General features: G+C 36.7%; 1 protein-coding gene across 10 annotated transcripts in view; it reads left to right on the top strand.

The window, feature by feature from the left end:
- RIMBP2 (RIMS binding protein 2) overlaps positions 1-19,247 on the top strand; it is a 58,942-nt gene extending 39,695 nt beyond the window's left edge. For 4 of the 10 annotated variants that reach the window (XM_062589872.1, XM_062589870.1, XM_062589864.1 and 1 more), the window contains 7 exons: positions 440-557; positions 6,673-6,857; positions 8,776-8,944; positions 12,420-12,523; positions 14,284-14,355; positions 15,233-15,367; positions 15,963-16,031. In XM_062589872.1, the coding sequence (XP_062445856.1) occupies positions 440-557; positions 6,673-6,857; positions 8,776-8,944; positions 12,420-12,523; positions 14,284-14,355; positions 15,233-15,367; positions 15,963-15,989 (810 nt within the window). In that variant the 3' untranslated portion in view covers positions 15,990-16,031. Of the gene's footprint in view, positions 1-439; positions 558-3,661; positions 3,815-6,672; positions 6,858-8,775; positions 8,945-10,980; positions 11,047-12,419; positions 12,524-14,283; positions 14,356-15,232; positions 15,368-15,962; positions 16,032-17,793 lie in introns of those variants that run through there. The other 6 variants (XM_062589866.1, XM_062589867.1, XM_062589863.1 and 3 more) reach the window with 4 other exon arrangements.
- Positions 19,248-20,178: the final 931 nt, after the last annotated feature.

Below are 20,178 nucleotides of genomic sequence, written 5' to 3'. Positions count from 1 at the left end.
AGAACGTACGGTTGTTCACATGCTGCAAACTGGACAAAACCGTGTAGCTGAAACCAGAACAGGCTTAACTTTTCAGTGGTGTCCGATCTCCACAGCTCTAATGACTGCTTGTACCCCTCTTCAGGAGATCTTAATGTCATCTTAGCAGCAACAACAAAGGCAAAAGAATGTTTCCAAAACAATTCTTTTCTTTTCTTTTTGTTCTGATATGTGACTGCTGTTTGCAAAACTCTGCCATAATTCAGGGAACCATTTTTTCTTTTGCAGGTTTGTTAGGCAACAGTAACTCTTCAGCTAACCTTTCAGTTAAAAACTAAGTTTAGTTGCCTTTAGAGCTTATACTTCCAAGTGTGATTAACATAATAATGTCCAATCATGTAGCCATAATGATATCACCCATGTAACTTACAAACCTGTTTTTTCTGTTGTTGTTTTTTAGCTTTTAGGTAATCCATCATCTGCAGGACGGCCTGAAAGGGCGGAGCATGCAGGGCGAAGGTCCTCTCATGGCAGTGCAGTGCCACAAAGGTCTCGACCAATGTTGGTCCCTTCCATTGGTTAGTTGGATGGATTGGTGCATTTCTGTGCTTTGCAGCCTCAGAGTTGGGAAAGCAGTCCTTAAATCAGAAACAGTGGAAGTTTATCTTGAAGCATGGTTGCTCTTATTTTCTTAAATGGAATGAAATGAAACTAAAAGTGTCTCCATCTTAATATGAACTAAATACAAGTGTACTGGGATTGAATCAGAAGCCATTGACATCACTGGGAGTCTTTTCATTGAATTTAGTGAGCATTGGAGCTTTTCTAAGTTTGGTTAAGATAAGATACTATCAAATCTTACCTAAAAGGAAACTATAATGCAGGCAAGCTACTATACAATCAAAAAAAAACAATCACTCATCCATTCAGCCATCCATTCAGCCATCCATTTTTCCATTCATTTCCATCATTTTGCAATCACTTTCCATTTTCTTAACTACTTTTTGGAATTAAGCAGGAGAAAATGGAAGTTGTTAAATACAACAAATTAGTAGACTTGCATTACTGTATTTGCTGTTTCTAACAATCATCTCTATTCTGGTTTACTCATGACTTAAAATATATGTCAGTGAATACCAGAAAATCCAAAAAGTAGTGCAGAAAAGATAATGGAATGAAGACATGATGGACAAATACGTATCTGTTAAAACTTGAGCTCTACGCTAACAAGTAAGGAATATTCACACATAAAGTCAGGAAACATAAGCAAAACAGGTACAGGAATTATTCTGTGAAATATTAGCAGAAATTTTTTCCATGAAGGTATAAAATCACCCTGGTCCCTGTTCCTAACGTGGACTTTAATTTGTGAATATTACAGGCATCATCAGGAGGACCAGGAGGCAGTGTCAGGCAATTCTTACCTGACATTTATATGAGGGAAAGATGTCACAAATTGGGACTGTCAGAAGTACAGAGATTTACCATAAAGGAATGCTGTTATTTTAAAGTATTAAATATTTTTCCCTTTTCATAGGCTTACATTGAATTGCTGTTCTCTAAACTTAAAGAAAAATTCTCCTAATGGTCACAATTATTCGGTATCTGCTGAATAGTAATTGTTATTAATGAAATCATAGATGAGAAGGACACAGCTGTAACGCATGAAACTTTCTTAGTGTCTGCAATACAGTGTGGCTACTGAGAGGTCTCATTCTGCTCCCATATCTTGGTATAAACCAGAATTATCTTCACAGATGTCAATGGAATTACACTAGTACAAAAAGGGGATGGGGGAGAATTAACTCCAGGGAGCCTCTGTGCTTCTGCTGACAAGTTACTGTTAGCTGAACCAAATAGCTTTCAGATGATGGTATCTGGTCTGTTAGAATTTAATGTCTCTTTTCTTTTTGTCTGAAAGCAGTCTTCCTCCCTGAAGAGTGGAGGGTTTTTTTTTATATATTTAGACTACTCAAAACTGGTTATGTATTTAAGTTCCTCTTTCATTTTATCTGCTAGAACATTTTTTTCATAAATAGCAGGAGAGTGGGTTAAATCAGATTTGTTTGAACTAATTGGGTCTCCTTTTCATTTTGATTTTAAATAAAAGACAAGGGAAATGATTAAACATATCAGCACTCACTTTCTGTCAAAAAAGTTGAAACATGGAGACTACTAAATAATGGCTTTGCTGTTTAGTAGTTCAAGAGCAACGTCTTAGGAATGAGATAAAGAAATTAATTTCTTATAATCATCTGTGCTCAAACAGATAACTAAACAGCAAACGAAATATCTTACTTCTTTCAGTGGAACATAAAGAATGAATTAGTGTATTTTGTGCTAAGTATGATACACAGATGTTCTTTGAGGAAGTTGCATTAGAAATGAATTATAACATTGTGTAATGCTGATAACATACAAACTACAGAACACTATGTTCAGTATCAAACAAAAAAACAATTTGCTGTAAAACTGATGATGTATGGGGCTTAGATTTCAAGAGTCCTAATTCTGGCTAAATAGACTAGTTACTAAAAATGCAGAAAGATATATATGCATTATTTCTCACTTTCAACATCGTACTGGAACAAATCACTTTGAGAATAATTGAAGCAAATATAAACACTGTATGAAACTCTGCACAAAAGTTGCTTCCTGAAAACTTGCTGGAAAAAATCTAGAAGCTATGAAATGTATCAGCAAGTCAGATAAATAAAATCCCAAGTAAATAAAGTCCCAAGTAGGACATCCAAAAGCATATAGTAGAGCATTGTGTAAACTTATCCCACTGTTTAAAACTCCTGCTGAGTAGTGAGAAAATTTCCCATGAGTAAGGGCTGCAAGTATGGTTTTAGGAGAAGGAAGCTATTATGGTTCTGTCATTATAATAAGAAATTCTGCAAAGGGTGAAAGAGAGAATGACATGAAAAGAAAGAAAGAGAGAAAGATTAAGCCAAATTTTAGACTGCTTCAATAAATGACAGTCTTACTGATCTCAGCATATAGCTTAAAAAAGTGGTTACCTAGTTTCCTAGCTTGTTCCTCTATGCATATGCCTGGAGTAGTTACTGAGTTTTTCAGCAGCTTTAAAAGGTTGCTTCAGTGATGGAAAGTTCCTTATGTAGCTCTGGGGAGTTAAATTAGTGGGAAGGACCTTCAAAAATGTAGTGTGACTGGGATTCCAGTGATCAAATCTTTCTGTAAATCATCCTGAAACTTAAATTCTTTGAGGCATTTTTTTAATTAATTTACAAATACTTTGGATTAGTATCTTTTTGCAGGTAGGATTTAAGTAAATTAACTAATTTTTGTTTTTAGGTTGTATACTTTAGAAGGTGAAGCACAGTTTACAGTGCTCTTGACCTTGCAGATCTGGCAGGTAGGATTATTTAAACCTCATAATAAAAGATGATTCCTACCTATAGAGCTAACAGTATTTACCCTATGTGAATTTTAAGAAGCACAAAGTTAAGATGCTTTTAAAAAGGAGGTGTCTATTTCTGTGATTCCCCTGCTGAAGTATTTCTGGATGCTGAGACAGACATCTGGCAAAGCTTATGCAGTGTTTAGCCTTCGTACTGTATGTGAGTCAGAAAAGAAGGTAGGCAAAGCCTGCCCTCGGAGCCACCGCAAAGGAGACTATACAATATGTTTTAATAGATCATTCCCTTTTTCTCCATAGAAATTACAATGGACAGTAACAGTGAAGGCGGTCGGTCTCGGTCAGGTAGTGAGGGAAATATTTCACCTGTAAAAGAAGAAGCTTATTATCGCAGCATTGGTGGACACAAGAAATGGCCTCAGCAGCGTACCATGGCCTCTGAATATAGATACGGTATGCCGAACATTATTCATCCTTTCTGACAGACACATTTTAGAGCTGCGTGTTAACAAGTGCGGTTTCTGTATGACAACATTGCATGCAATGCACAATGCAAGGGGAACTAGCTCTTAAGTCTTGTCTGCCTTGCTCTCAGGTAAGTTTTGCCAGCTCAGCTGTAAGGGACCTCCGGCCCTTAGTCATCTGTTCTGAAAGTGCTGTGCAGCCACCTTTCCATATTCAACTGAATCCAAGCACACTGCATTGCATGAACCTCTGTGAAGCTACGCTGCTAGTAATGCCAGTCAGTATTTACTCTATATACCTAAACACTCATTCATCAAAACAATTGCATTTCCACTTGATTCATGTAGACTAGACAGGGTTGAACAGTAGCTGGATATCACAACCCCATGACCTGTAGTAAGAAGAAGTGTTACCAAACATTATTCTGATCTACCAGTTGGGCTAAAGGTTGATTCACAGTGATTACACAGGTTTTTGGCTCTGTCACCTGGTAAAGAAAAAATTATTATTATTTTTAGGAATAATTAGACCATAATGAGTAACTTGCATTACGTGAGTATGGTAATAATTATACCCACTACTGATAGTATTTGTTGCTTCATCAGCACAGAAATCATTACATGATCAACAACTCAGTTTTCGTAGCTCATAACACAGTGAACTGAAGTGTCTAACACACAACGCATAGAAGCAGCCTAGGCCATATATAGAGCTGGGAAGAGCATTCAGCTTTTTGCAAGGGGCCCTTAAAGTTTAGATAAACTGTAATTTAATGTTGGGTTTCAAAGCAAACATATCTGACCAAATCATCAATTTGTGTGAATCAGTGTCTATCTAGTGAATTCAGTGCAATTATGTTAATTTACACCGGTTGGGAATCTGGCTGGAGGCATGCAAAGACTGCAATTTTACATACATGGTTATATCTCTCTGTGTGTATGTATACACACATATATATGTGTATACATGTGTATATATGTGTATACACACATTCTTGACAGAACTGGCTAATGAGCTAGCTACTCGAGATGTTTGCATGCTGTTTAACTGAAGCAAATGTAACTATTCTGAGTCAGAGTTGTTATAGTTCAGTGCTTCTAATTGAGATGCACTTGGCTATAATTCATGTTTGCATGTAACTCCTATTAACTGCAGTTGAAGTTTGATGCAGAAATCCATCTTTTAAATTAAAAAAATAAAAAAAGGAAAAGAAAAGAAAACACCCCTTAACCTCCCTGTTTCCACTGCCTGGTGGGTCTGATGAATCATAAAATGGCAACCCGACTATAGGAAGGGGAACCCAACAGGAAAGAATCCCGTTCCTTGTGTCCCATTGCTTTCTGTCCCATACATGCCCTTCTTCCACTCCTCCGTTTTGTGCTGTGTGTCTGCGTAAAGCTTGTTGGCTGGAATTTTTTCCCTACCCTTTTGCTGTTCTGCATTTCCCCTATTCACATTCTTTTTTGCGCTCTGGACCCAGGAGTCAGTAGCTGTTCCCTCAAAGCTGTGCCCCTCTGAAATTTTTTTGCAGTATTTTAAGAATGTCAAATGTTGAATAAAATGCATCTGACATTGAGGCAAAAAGAGGAATGTTATCAACAATATTAAAACAAATGTTTGAATTATTTCCAAAAATGGGAGTCTTTAATTTGCAAGAGTTGATTACAGTAGAAATTGTATCAGTATGAAAATGGTGTGTTAAAGATCTGAAATAGTTAATGCATTTTCATTGTAGATCACACCATTGTATTCTCAACTTACCATATAAAGATCTTGCAAACTAGATGAAAAATACTGATTCAGTAAAGAACATATCAAAAGTACCAGACTCCCATTGAAGTTAGTGGGACTTGCACAATAAGCCAAGATTTTCAAAAGTGGCTTTTATTTTGAGTGCTTTAATTTAGGGGTCTTCAGTTTCATGTGTCTTGAAAGAGCCTGTTTTTGGGGAAAGTGCTGCTATGTGCTCTTTCAAAATAAAATTAAAAGCCATTGAAAGCTGTCAAATAAAACATTCATTTTTAGCTATTTTACCTAGATGTTTTATTGAAATACATCCTTAAATGTGTTGTTGAATCACAAACTAAATGCGTTCTTCAGGTCACTTGAAATGTCTAAAATATGTATGAGCCAAAATGTCAGTTCTCACTTTTTATGTCCTAATTGATTTGGTTCCCTGCAGTGGAGTTTAGTGCAGTGTCAGTATTGTGATATTCATGGATGATCTTTCCTAATGAGCCTATAGTTAAAGGCCGAACCTAACCATTCCTTTGGATTTTAACACACTTTTTGTTAGTGTTTGGTGTCATTTGGGGGCACAGCTATGTTTGCTTTTGACTGTTTTTAAACTAAATTATGGGTAGTGTAGTTCCAACCCTGGGATGAAATGTGTTTTCTTGCTTATCTGGAGAGAGGAGGTTATAACCATGTTTTAAATGGTGCCTAAAGCGTGGTATATCAACACAGCTGGGGTGTGCTTTCATGTGTCTGTGAAGAGCAGAAGCACCTGTGCTAGAAAACAGGTGGATCCAAAGCGTGGTTATTTTTACAGCCTACAGGACTCATGATTATGTCACTTTTACATACTTCCTTAGTTTATGGCAACTCTAGTAAACCTAACAAAATATGCTTTTTTAGCAAGTTATGTTAACGTGTGTAATTGTTAATGTGGTGTAGTACATAAGACCACATTCAGTATAAATATAACATTAAAAAAATGCTCAAACTTCATATGATATGCACTGAGTTATATTTTCCACTAAAATGCCAAACTCTTTTCAAATATGAACTGGAACATTGGCCAATTTGTATTACTGAACTGTTCTTTTCTGACTTCACTTTCATAGATGGCTATGGTGGTCATGACCATCTTTCTCCAGATATTTATGAAGAATCAGAAACAGATCCTGGCACAGAGGATATTTCTACTCGAATATTTGTTGCTCTCTTTGACTACGATCCATTGACAATGTCCCCAAACCCTGATGCTGCAGAAGAAGAGCTGCCATTTAAAGAAGGACAGATCATTAAGGTGGGATCTAAAAACAAAAGAAACAAAGGACCAGTGTTACAAACAGGGTCCACTTTGTTCTCTGCACAGAAAGCAGCTTGTGTGACTAGAGTCCAAGACTTTTTTTCCTGCCGAGGTTCAGGCTTTAGCTCTTATTGGAGCTAGAATGTAGTATCTGATGCTAATGACTTTAAAATATTTAGTTAATAGGCAAAAATCTCAATATTGCCTCAGGTATTTAGGGACTTGATTAAGCACACGTCAGCACTGGAAGAGCTGTCCCACTCTTGCTCCTATCTTAGCCATGCCTTTGACCGCAGCTTGTCGCAGATCTTATGATTGTGCAGTTGCACAGTGAACTATCTCAGCTTGCTGATTTGATTATAACAAAGTTACAGATTTTTCTCTTCAGTCAACAGCTCTAAGTGTCTAATTCTGCAGCCCTTTGTCTAATGCATCTGATGCAAAAGAAAGCGGAGTAGTGAGAAGGAGGGACTGCTGGTTGTCCAGGGGTAACTCAGATTTAAGTGTGATCTGAAACTAAATCTGAATAAATCAAATCATTTCTAGTAATACTAGTTTTCAAGATGAAATTGCAACATAAGCTATTAAAATACTGATTTCCTCTGATTGTGTTGATTTAGATCCTAACACAAATGTCCATAACCTAAACCACAGTATTTAATGGTAAATAATTTGTTCGCTATTTTGCTTATCTCTTTATATGACATAATATTAGATACAAAATTATGCTAGGAATATGAAAATTGATATAAAAACTTATTTTTCTTTGCAAAAATTACCATTTTACTTGGGTTATTTTAATTATTTCTTCACAACTAGGTAGGTTTGATACTGAAAAGTCTATAGAGGTCACACATCAGATACTTAGTTTTAGTAATGTTTATTTTGTATTTGGGACCATGGAAATTACTGTGTCATCTGTTGCTTTGCACTTCTCATCAAATTGTTGTGAAAGTTGCTTAGTTCGTATTTTCAAAACACTTGTCACACCTTTCCCACATAGTGGGTAAGTGGATGATGGGTGGATCTGCTGGACCAAAGGCTGCATGAAGTCTGTCCTGTGCATGCATCACGGTCACGTGTGCTGCACTGTGTGAGGCAGTAGTAATGCCGGGGACGTTATGTACTTGTAGCGACTAAAACTGAAAAATGTTCCAGCTTCAGAAAATTGAGGCTCTCTAAAGATCAGTTTTAACAAACTGATTTGGATGGAAGGGATTGATTTGGGGTGTGTGGGGGGGTTAAAAGTAAAGAGAGAAAACTGTGGTGCTTAAACAAGGAACAATCTAAAATCAATGATTAGTTTGGCCTTAAGAACTTCATTCCTTTATAATAAAGTCATAGATTGGGCCTTTTTATCGTTAGTAGCCTTTATGAATTGTCTACATTTTGGAAGTTAAGACAAACTTTGGAATTACCTATTCTTATTGAAAAAATCCGTGCTATTTTTATACATTAATTCATTTTGTCTGAAAAGATAATAGCAGAGCTTAAGTGACTACATATATCAAGTATATTAGTTGTGATACAGGATTTTTTGGATATTCTATTCAAAATAGCAAAACTTTAGCTCAGTTTTGCAACTAGTTAATATTGAGCATAGTACCTCAAGAAATATGAATAATTCCGTAAACATCAGTGTAAACCATTAAGTGTATTTTTTTTTTTTGCCACGCAAAGGAAGTATCTCTCACTTTTATGTGCATTTTATTGTTAACAAAAAAGTGTAATTTCTGCTGATGCATCTAAAGTCACAAATTAACAGTTCAAAATTTGTAGTATGAGTATTCAAAAACAGATATTATATATTCACATCTAAACTGTAGCCCTCTATGACTTAGTAACCATTTTACTGTATTAAAATCATAAATGATAAAACTTTGATTGACCAACATTATTATTCTTTGAATAATAGGTTTATGGGGACAAAGATGCTGATGGATTCTATCGGGGTGAAACCTGTACAAGAATTGGCCTTATCCCATGTAATATGGTCTCTGAGATCCAAGCAGATGATGAAGAGATGATGGATCAGCTTCTAAAACAAGGTTTTCTTCCTTTGAACACACCAGTTGAGAAAATAGGTAAGGGGAAATACGTATGCTTCACCTAACTTTTGGGTGCTATTAACTTGGCTGGATCTGCTTTGCCTTTTGTTTTTATTATATGCAGATGCATCTAAATTTTACAGCAATTTACTCCATTATGGGATACATTCTGTGTCAGTGTCTGGATGACCTTATTCAACATGTAATCTTGGTCCCACTTTCTGCTGTAAATGAGGACTTGTATCTTCACTACTGCACCTGTTATTTTATTTATTTATTTATTTATTTATTTATTATTATTACTTTGTCACTGGAAAGATTTCTAGACACAGAACAAGATGCCTGTGCTTTGGAGTGTGCTGTGCTGAGGTGCTTTGTGATATGCTCACTGCTGAAAAGCATAAAAAGAATCACTTATTTGTTGTTCTTTTTACTCTTCTACATTTTCCTACTTTACCAGTAATTTAAAGGGATGGTGGCAAAGGGTTATGTACAATATAATTTGGGATATTAGGAAATTTTACAGATACTACAATAACAAACCCTTTAAAAAGCAGAGGTTGACCAAGTGTTTCTCTGCTATGAATCAGTAGTGTTAAATCATTGGTTCAGTACTGTACGGAGATACACATGCAAATATCTTAACTTGCATTTCCTTCTGAAGATACGTTTTATACAACTATCTCAATATGTTTTAAAACTTTCAACATAATTCAGAGAGTATAAAGGGCTGGAATCGGTTCAGTCCTGTTTAAAAGTGAACTGTAAAAGTGGTTGCTAGAAAACAAAGAAATCTTCCACAATTGTTTTCCTAGATTGAATAAAACCTTATCATTTCCAAAATCTTATTAGTAAATATGAGACAAATTGTTGGGTTTTTTTCAAGATACTGAGATATTTAAAAATTCTCAGTCCACCATGAAAAGGAGGGGTGATTTAAGTTCTTAAGTGCTGTATTTTCAAATTTGTATATTCATTTATTTATGGCATATAAATATTACCAAATACTGCTACCCACATGCACCTGTAAATGCCACTGCACATCTGCTGCTGTATGTATAGCACATACCTATATGTCCCTTTAAAAGCCAAAAACTTGGGATAGGCACATAGTAGGACTTACAGATGTGCCTGAATCACTTAGCTGTCTAGAGCATTATTCCTCAAAGATAGTTGTTAATATGATCTACGTCGTTTGAAGTCTTTTGGAAATAGATACCTAACCTACTTTAGGTACCTCAATAAATTCAGCTGAGGGTCTGTTTGGATTAGTAAGTGTCTTAATTTATTTCTAATTCTAGCCTGAGGTCACATTTGAATACAGAAAATAACTTGCTTGATCAGCTACATCCTTATTTGAAACAAGTTATTGATACAGAATATCCTTGAAAATGAAACTGGTTACTTACAGAACTCCCCATAATTTGAATATTTTGTCTATTTTAAGGGTCATATGCTGCTAATGTAATTGGCTCTTTTCTGTTGCACTCAACTGTCAGTATTTCCTGAAATAGCTGAGAAATCAGAAAGCCTTAATCCTGGACAGAGGGAGAGGCAATTCTTGCTAGAAAAGTTACCCTTCCTTATTTTTGTAAGCGATTTTTTTCACTCTTGGATGTTTCTGAGAGCTGTTAGCAACCTACCCCCAGCAGTTCACCTTTAAATATTTTAGCACTTTAAAAGCATCATTTATTTTGTCTCTAGCATGAATTAAAATTACTAGTCACATTTTAAAAGAAATGAACTCTCTTACTAATGAATTTGGACAGAATAGTTAGTTTGGCTTAATTTTAAACTGAACAAATTCAGCACAGCAAACAGATCCATGTGCTCAGACCTTTGCTGTCACTGAGGCTACCCACATGGATCTGTTAGCAGAAGCAGGCTCAAAACTGCCAGTCTGTCTCATATTGTTACTCGCATTTTTAATGTCATATCAGACACTTTAACATACTGTGTTCATATGACTATATTTTTCTTAATCCTTTGCCCACATTAAATCCTTAAAAAACAGAACTTTGAACAGCTTCATATCTTCTCTTCTTTTATTTGTATGCATTCCTTTCCTGAAGTCAGCTGTGACCGTTTCAAAGAGAGCACACGCTCTGTACACCGCAGATCCAGAAAGTCTAAAAGAGGTCTGTGCTAAGAAACAATAATTTGATTCAAGCTGTAAATTAGCTGAAATGACTTGACCTGTCTAGTTTTATTTTTCTGCCTTTGATCTTTTGCAAACCAGAAGCTGGAGAATATTGTCACGTAGCAATTACATACAGGGCCCCTTGTCCCTGAGCGCTGGGCATTCTCTTGTGCCGGAGAAGTACATCAAAGTGGGAAGTGCTGATCTGAGACGTTTAGGTGTGGGTTGGCCAGGCTCTGGGGAAACGGGGGAATGGGTCCCCCGTCTGGTACAGGCCATGCCTTCGCTGCAGATCTCTCCCCGTGTTCTGTGTAAATCCCTTGCCTTGGTAGCTGGGAGAATAACTCAAATCCCCGTGCTGCAGAAGTGAGTGATCTCCTCTGGCCGAGCACGTCGGTGTTAGCTGGTGGGCGACGTGAACGCGCTGCGCGCGCGCCACACTCGGTGTTTGCTCCTCCGTTAGCTGAGCCCGTAACGCTCACCCTCGAGCTGGACCAGTCGTAGGGCTCCTCCTCGCCCCAGGTTTCCTTTGTCGCACTTCCTACGGCTCCTCAGACCTGCCCTCAGTGCCTCTTTGTGAGTCGTACTAACAAGCCTGTTTCCCTTGCTACAGCAGCCATCTGCAAGAATCATCCTGGTATCATTCAGATTTAAAATGAAGCCCAACTTGGACTTCTCCATAAATGTTTAATATTGGTCAATAAACATTTCATGCGGTTCCTGGAAATCGCAAGTTTTATTCCTTTCCTTTTGTTCCCCACAAAGGAAATTTGTAAAATTAAACAATAATTGAAATGTGGTTTTGTAGTGATAGAGTCTTGAAAATATTGCAGACTACTTGCATAATGGAAACCTCTTTTGTCTTGGGACAGCTGTGCGAATGTCCGTTTCTCATTCCAGTCACATCGCAGAAAGTGGAAGAAGAATAATCCCATGCCCAGAATTCCTAATAAATTGGAGGTGGATGGGAGGTAGTAGTCACTAAATGTGGAAGTTTGACTAAAGTGAAACCAAGCAGAATTTTGACCGTTTATGTTTATAAACCCTGGTAACATCTGTTTCTTCCAACCAAGGATTGCTGTAAATTTCTGAACATTATTTTTGCAAATAATTCAGAGGATTCAGTGTCGTAGAAGAATGAGGGCAACCCAGCTGTCCAGTTATTTCTGAAATGCACGTGTTGTTTTGAAACCTGTATCTGTGTTAATAGGTTTGGTAATCTGTGGCCACCTACCATTACACTAGAGAAAATACGGAGTTTGTTACTGCACTCTTGTGAAAACGACACAGGGAAAAACTGTGCCTTGTTTTGTCTTTTCAAAATAACTTTGATAGCTTTTCCTTCCCTCCCTCTCCCTATGACTGGAACAGAAAGGAACAGACGGAGTGGCAGACAACATTCAGTTTCTACAAGAAGGATGGTGGCGCTGTATGATTACGATCCAAGAGAAAGTTCTCCTAATGTTGATGTAGAGGTATTGACGGGACTATTTACTCCTTTTTTTTTAAGGTTATATATCCATAATTTAGTTAATACATAGTTAAAATTAGCATTATTATACAGTAGTTGGCGTATAGAAGAATAATATAAAGTTGAATAATACAAACATTGATCAGATGTTTGCAGACAGATGTGTATTTAGGAAAGGTTCATGACCACTGCACAATTATTTATGGTTCTTGTTCAAACACATTCAAGGAATATCCCTTGTACGATTTATCTAGTGTGGCTCAATGCATTACTTAGTCATTTATGGATACATGGTTGTGCAATATATATATGTATGTATGTAAAGTAAGCGTATAAAGGAAAAAAACATACAGTTATAAATTGAAGGGAATGCGTCTTCCCCAACTACTGTTTTCAAATTTCCCGTGTATGTTTCCAGGTAAGAGGATGATTATTTCCTAGAAACATCCCAGCTCACACTGACAAACTGATAGTGTGAAGCATGCTTTTTAAATGCCTATAACCTCCCTTTCATCCAGAAAACAAGCCTCCCTCCCACCCGAAACAGCAATATTTTACAACAGAACAGCATTTATATTACATTTTTTCTTTAACTGTTGCACAGAGCTTTCAGCAATCTATCTTGTCTATAATCCTTTTAAAAAAACCATAATGATACTTTAAACAACTGTTGAGCATTAACTAGATCTTCATCATGGGTTTATCTTCCATTTACATGGTTGCAGTCTCCCATCTCTTCATATTGGTCCTCAGCAACAAAGGAATCAAACAGTGCAGTCACTTTTTACATTGTTTTTGATGTTACATCGTTAAGTTCCTCAGTCACCGATGCTATTTTAGGTGTAAACTAAATGCACCGTGGTAGAACTGTCAGGCTACACTCAAAGTGTGAAGCAAAGTACTGCGTATCTAGAAGCTTCTTCAGGTATCATTTAATACATCTTTTAGCTGGTGTGTAGATTAATTTGAAATTTTTTAATTGAGGAACTGAGTCCTGCACCTGCATTTTAGAAATATTTGGGCCCTGATATTTTAAAAATGAACCAGAGTTGAGTCTTTTTTTTTTTTTTTTTTTTTTTTTTTACAGTGAACCAAATCTGATCCTAAATTAGAGAGTGTTACAAAGTAATATGGGCAACAAATCAAAAATGTTGCACTGATACGTTGCGAACAACACTATTTGTTCTTCCTCTTTTCCATGGCCACAAGAAATTTAAAAAATAAATTAATTTTAAACCACAAGAAATTAATACTCTGCCCCATATATAGCCTGCAGGTAAGAGCCTGGAGAGGCCTGTTACAAAGCCCTTACTAAAAAGAATCTGGTTTGTCTCCACAATTTGGTTCGTGTTGTGTTTCTCAGCTGTTCTTGTATCCGTTAGTAGAGAGAGCCGAGCCTTGTCCTCGCCACGGGACTGTCATTAAGGGCCCGTTGAAGTCGGCTAGTTCAACCCCTTGTGCAGCGCAGAGCCCGTGTCGGTGTTGAGGGTGCTCCCGGCTTTCTGCAGATGGGTGCTGAGTATCTCCGAGGACTGGGCATATTCAGCTTGTTTGTCCCAAGAATTCCTGTGGGTATCTAGAGCCTAGCGAGAGACGTTCCTAGAGGTGGCAATGCTTGAAAAAAAGCAAACCCCTCCCTCCCCCCCCCATCGTGTAGGTGTGTCGGATTTTGCTCTTATGGTTCAGCTCAGTTTCACCAGAATTTCTTCACCAATGTTACTTACCTAGCACAATATGAACTGGCACGCGTTCCTCTTTCCGCAGGCTGAGCTTACGTTCTGCACAGGGGACATTATTACTGTCTTCGGTGAAATCGATGAAGATGGATTTTACTATGTAAGTTGGCTTTTACCTTGTCAGTTTGAACTGTCAGTTTGACTTGCTCAGTTGCAGCAACCCTTGCTAGCATGAATTACTAAGTGAGGGTTGGGCTGGACACAAGGTTACAATTCCATCTTGATATTTTGTGTATCAATAGGTATGACCCTATTTTTTTTTTTAAGCAACTTTATATAGTATACCTGGAAGCACTTTCAAAATGGGGTTAGTAGCATTACTCCCATGTTCCAGCTGTGCAACAGGCTTACAAAACAGTCCATTTAGCAAGCCAAGATCAGACTCCAGCCTCACAACACTCCACTACTGTGCAGATTGTAGTGGAACCCAAAAGACACTCTCAGTTAGAAGAGACCAATACCGGACTAAAGATGGCTCACTCCTGCCACCTACACACGTGTATTTATGGACTGTTATTCATACAGCTCAGTGCTGCCTCTAGCATTTTACAGGCAAAATTGGACTCACTTAGTTTGGCTGGAACATTTGTATTTTGATTGCACATGTCTCTGTATGTGCATGTGGATGACTTCTTCCTAATGGGCATGATACTTCACTTGGAGAAAAAAAAAAAAAAAAAACAGAGTACTTGAAACTGCCAGCGTACTTGAAACACCTTTAAGATACACATTTTAGCATCATCTTGAATTACAGACACGTATTTTGATGAATAGCAATCACTGTTAAATTACAGAAACAGGAAAATCTAGCAGACACAAACAAGCCTGACTCTAGTTTGGATAGTGTGATGTAACCTTAGGTGCATACGTCCTCTTCCTCATTGGCTTTGAACAATACCATTAGAAGTTTTTAACTTCTTGGGCGCCTACGTTTGATTTAATTGTAATATTCACTCAGTAGAAAACTGTTCATATAGGGTGAGCTTAATGGACAGAAGGGGCTGGTTCCTTCCAACTTTCTTGAAGAAGTGCCTGATGATGTTGAAGTGTATCTGTCTGATGCACCCTCACGCTATGTTCAAGATACGCCGATGCGCGCAAAAGCAAAAAGGGTAAGCAACTGAATAAGGGAAACCCTTAAATCTTTATTTTCCATTCCATTCTGTCTCATATATAATTTAGACATTACTTTTACCATTTTAAATCCATTTCCCCGTTTTAAATTATTTAACTTTCAAATATATAAAACATTGGAGAATAATGATTTTGCTTAGCCTTAAACCAGCATGTTGCAAATGTTTGTAAATGAAGAATCTAAATTTAAATTTTAATTGCAGTCAATAGACTATCTCAATTACAAATTGAGTTTTGTCAGCTTTTCCCTGGTGAAAACAGTTACTTCTTAACACCGCTAAGGTATTCCTACTACATGCAATACATAGGTGAAAACAAGAGTCCTTGCGGATGACAGACTGGTACAAGCATTCCTCCAAATACAAATTGTAAATACAACTGACAGTGTTTGTCTTTTAACCCTTAAGATTTCCTGTTCCAACTGGCATTAAACTGCCCACGGACTTCTCTTTTATGACAGACTAGTCATGTTTAGAATCTCTCATTTTTGGTTTTGTTTCATCACTGCAATACCTTTATATATTATATATTTTATATATATTTTTATTTCTTTGCTCATCTGCTTGGAAACAGAAGAAGAGTGTTCATTTCACACCTTAATAAGGCAATGTAGCCTTCACGTAAGTGAGCAACTGAAGATACCAATAATGATATCAATTAAAGCTACCTGACTATCTAATGCAAGTCTTGAAATTTAACTGTGGGGGAAAAAAGAAGAAATATGTTTCCAAAATCATTGGCCACAGAACAACAGGCTGTATACTTTAACTGTATATACTCAAATCAATTTAGTTTTTTAAGAGACAATCCTTTATAAAAAGGAACTCTTAGAAATTAGTGAATTAGGCCTCACTTTATAAAGGTCAACGTTTGGAACATATTTCTTCATGAGCTAAATGTTTCTGTTTTTACATAGAAAGGAGAGTTTGATGTTTAATTACCCTACAAACAAAAGCTGCATATTGCATTGTTAGCCAACCTGAGATGTACAAAATCCAAGAACCTATATAAAGAGAAAAGCACAATACCCCCAACCCTTAAAGAGCATATGAACGAGATGATGTAAGCTGATTGATAAGTACTGTAGTTTACAAGGGTATAGTTGGTTTTAAAACTCATTAAATGCAAATATAGCTATATTTAAGCTGTCTGCCTTAAACTGCATTTTCCATGATTGGTTATACCCCATTTGCTTATCAACAATTCTGAAAAAACTGATCCCTTCATATGCTGAAATTCACTAGGATTTCCAGAAAATACACACACGTGAAATACTAGCATTTGTTTGGTTTACCAATGCAATAGAAGTCTTGATATGAAATATGCAGCTCAATGGATGCATTAGACTAAATATATGGTATCTTCAGGTGTACGTTGGGGTGCTTTACTAAGTTTTTTTTTTCTTTTTTTTCATTAGAATTAGACCTTGATTTAAAATCAAAGTTGGCTTGAAGCCCCTTTGCTTAATTCATTGTTGCACAACCAGGCAGTTAATTGCTAATGTTTTAAATATAAAATAGCTGGGGTCCATAAGACATGGGTTCTACTATGAAAATACCTTAATGGATAGTACCATGTTTTGTCAGCAGGGCACTGTAGTTACCATAGGCTTAGCATAAGTAGTTTTTAGCCTTTTCAGTGAAGTGTTTTTGATGATTAAAAGAAAATATAGCGCTATTTAAAAATACTTTAGGAATGCCGTCATTCTATCGTACAAGTCTTCACTTTCACTCAGCAACCTCATAGCTGCAGCATACACAAGCAGTCAGGGTCTTTAAGCTTTCTTTGATTGTAATTAAGGTTCATTTTTAGCTTTTTTTTCTTTTTCTTTTCTATTAAGCCAGTGTGCCATCTTCTCAAATATGTATACAAATATGCTAGTTAATTTTAAGGAAAAGGCATTTAAAGGGACATTAAAAAAAAAAAAAAAAAAAGTGGGGAGGGAGATTATGTAGCATTTGCAGTAGTTCCTTCTGGAAATGGTTTGGCTTCTACAGACTGCTGATCTGTGGCAATTAACACATTTTAATTTTCTTATATCCATAGCTACAAGTGTCCCTCTTCATTTTTGTGCTCACTGTCAAGAGTACTGTAAAGCAAACCCAGTTTTGTTGGCTTTTGCCAGAACTATGGCCAAACCAGCGTATCCAACTCTGTTTAAAAGTGTGATCAACTTTGCGCTCTAATAGCGTGTGCATTTCCTACTGCCTGTATTTTTTTTTTTCCTCAAAATTTATATACTAGTTTCCATAAATCCCTATGGTATCTTAAGTCACAAAAAAAATGAACCAGACATTTTATTTAAGTAAGTGGGTAATGGGACAAGTGATGTTACCAACTTTCTTGATGCTAATAGCTTTTAAGCTTTCAAACATTCAATAAATTATAACAATGTACCTAATAGGTTCCTCCTGAGAATACAGGTACATCAAGGAGAGCACCATCCCCCACAGTTCATCTCCATTCTGGGTCACCTACGTCATCTATGGGTTCTGGTAGTCCTGGGAGAGGCAGGGATATGTCCTCGAAAAAGAAAAAGGGTCTGCTTTCCAAAGGCAAGAAACTGCTGAAAAAGCTTGGTGCAGTGAAATGATTCATGTACTCCTGGACAACCTGTAAAGCTTCCACTCTGTGTATTTTTTTTTTTAAACATCAAAACTAGGGCTTTCATGACTATGCAGTACAACTTACTTACCGAACCTTTGCATTTCTAACTGACATCAATAGAATCATGTGAATTGCATAATCAAACTAGCAAGAAAAGGAAATGGAGTTGTTGCTGCTTAAAAAAAAAAATAAAAAAAAAATTGAGGGATAAGACCAGAAGGAGACCACTGTTTGATTTGAAGTCACCTCCACACCTGTAACTTCACTGGATATAGCTCAGCATTTAGTTTTCTTTAACTATGAGCAGGGGAAAGAAAACCCTCTTCACTGATGATGGTTCAAAGAGATGGTCTTGAAACTCCTAGTTTAAGCCGCCTTGATGTTTTGCCTTATTAATGCACAATGATTTGTACTGTCTAATAAATATACAGCGTATACTTTGTATGTACTGTGTATTCTACTGTCTTCATCTTCCCTAAGACATGGTAATTTAAGATCAAGTACTATGTTGCTGACTCCATTCAATGTCTGATGTAACTCCTGGGAGTTTGAAAGTGTTGTGCAATATGCTTTTTTTTTTTTTTTTTTAAGGGGAAAAAAAGAAAGAAAAAAAACATAGAAAAAACAAAACACCCCTGTCTGGCTTTCTTTTGTCAACATAATCACTAAATTAAACCCAGATACAGTATAAGTTATTCAGAGAATGCACCCACAGTCTCAATTACATAAACTCCAGTTTTCAAGTTCCTGGTTCAATATTCTAAAATTACCAGGAAAAAAAGTTTTGCTCCCCCTTTTACTTTCCTGTGGAGGTGCAGTCTTCAGTTAAAAGGCATTTTCATATTGCTGATGTCAGATTCACACTAAAATGCATGTCTAAACCCCAAACTGTTACGTACACAAGCCGTAGCCAGTAAAAAGGCTGCAACAACTGAAAAATTAAGTTATCTACAATATTGGCATCTCAAATAATAATAAAACCTTACACATTGATGGCAGTCATTGGCTGTGACTATTTTGTAATTTTTGTCCATTTGTAAATTGTTTTTACTGTTTATACATACTTTTCAGACTGCCTTTCTTTTTGTAATTTACAGAGGGTTTGTAAATGAATGATCAAAGCTTCCCCATTGTGTCTTCAGATAATGTAAATTATTGTAAGATACTGTGTGCTAGATTATAACATTTAATTAAAAAAATAACTGGCCTAAGTGTGTGGTAAAGTACTGTGTGGGTGTGTGCATGTGTACAATGTTGTGTAATATATTTTATATAAATAAATAATTTGATATTTTGTAGACTGCAGTATGTTTTGTATAGCTGCTGTATGACCTTCTTGATTTCTAGACTCTGCTCTTAAAAAAAAAAAAAAAAAAAAAAAAAACACCCACCATAGCTGAAAGAAGATTTGTTAAGTAAATAAACAGTAACAGTGCAGCCAGAATGCTCAAATACTGCACCCAAGCAGAGAAGAAACAGTGCGCAGTGTTCAGCTTCTACCCTCCCATAGCTCATGTTAGGCAACAGCTGCACTAGCTTCTTCACTGACCTCAACTACCAGGAACCAGATCAGAATGAATGCCTGTGACAGCTAGGAACAAATTAAAAGAAATTAAAGAAAGAAATAAAGAGATAGTAAGTACTGAATAGGGAAACATCACATGCCAGTAGCTTCACTAAGATTAAAATATTTGAGGGGAGGAAAAAGAAGAAGAGAAAACCACACACACCTGCCCCCCACACCCTCATACTCTTCATTACAAACCTTAGGGGCAAGAAAGAGGTTGGTACCGTTTTCCTCAAGCTAGGAAAGGAGCTTTTCAGAGTGAAAAGAATAGTCACAGAAGTTACTCCAGCGTGCCACACAGTATGTCCAGAGGCTAGTCTTAAAAGTCTGTATAAAAATACATCTAACATGATCAGGCAAGCAACTACTACAGCAGCAACAACTTTATTTAAATTGCTCAAAAATACCGGAACAAGTTTCACAACAGTTAGTGTAAAAAAAAAAAAAAATAAAAACTTAAAAAAACCCAGCAGTAATTCAAATAGCTCCCCCTCCATATGCACGACTTTCGCCACCTCATAACACGCACACACACACGCACGCACGCACACACGCAGCCCCAAAATCATCTTCCACAAACACAACTGCAGTGTACTTTTTGCTTTAGAAATTAAG

Source organism: Rhea pennata, chromosome 17 (assembly GCF_028389875.1).
Source record: "Rhea pennata isolate bPtePen1 chromosome 17, bPtePen1.pri, whole genome shotgun sequence".
NCBI lineage: Eukaryota > Metazoa > Chordata > Aves > Rheiformes > Rheidae > Rhea > Rhea pennata.
Note: the sequence above shows the minus strand (reverse complement) of the source record. Positions and strands in the feature narration are given on the sequence as shown.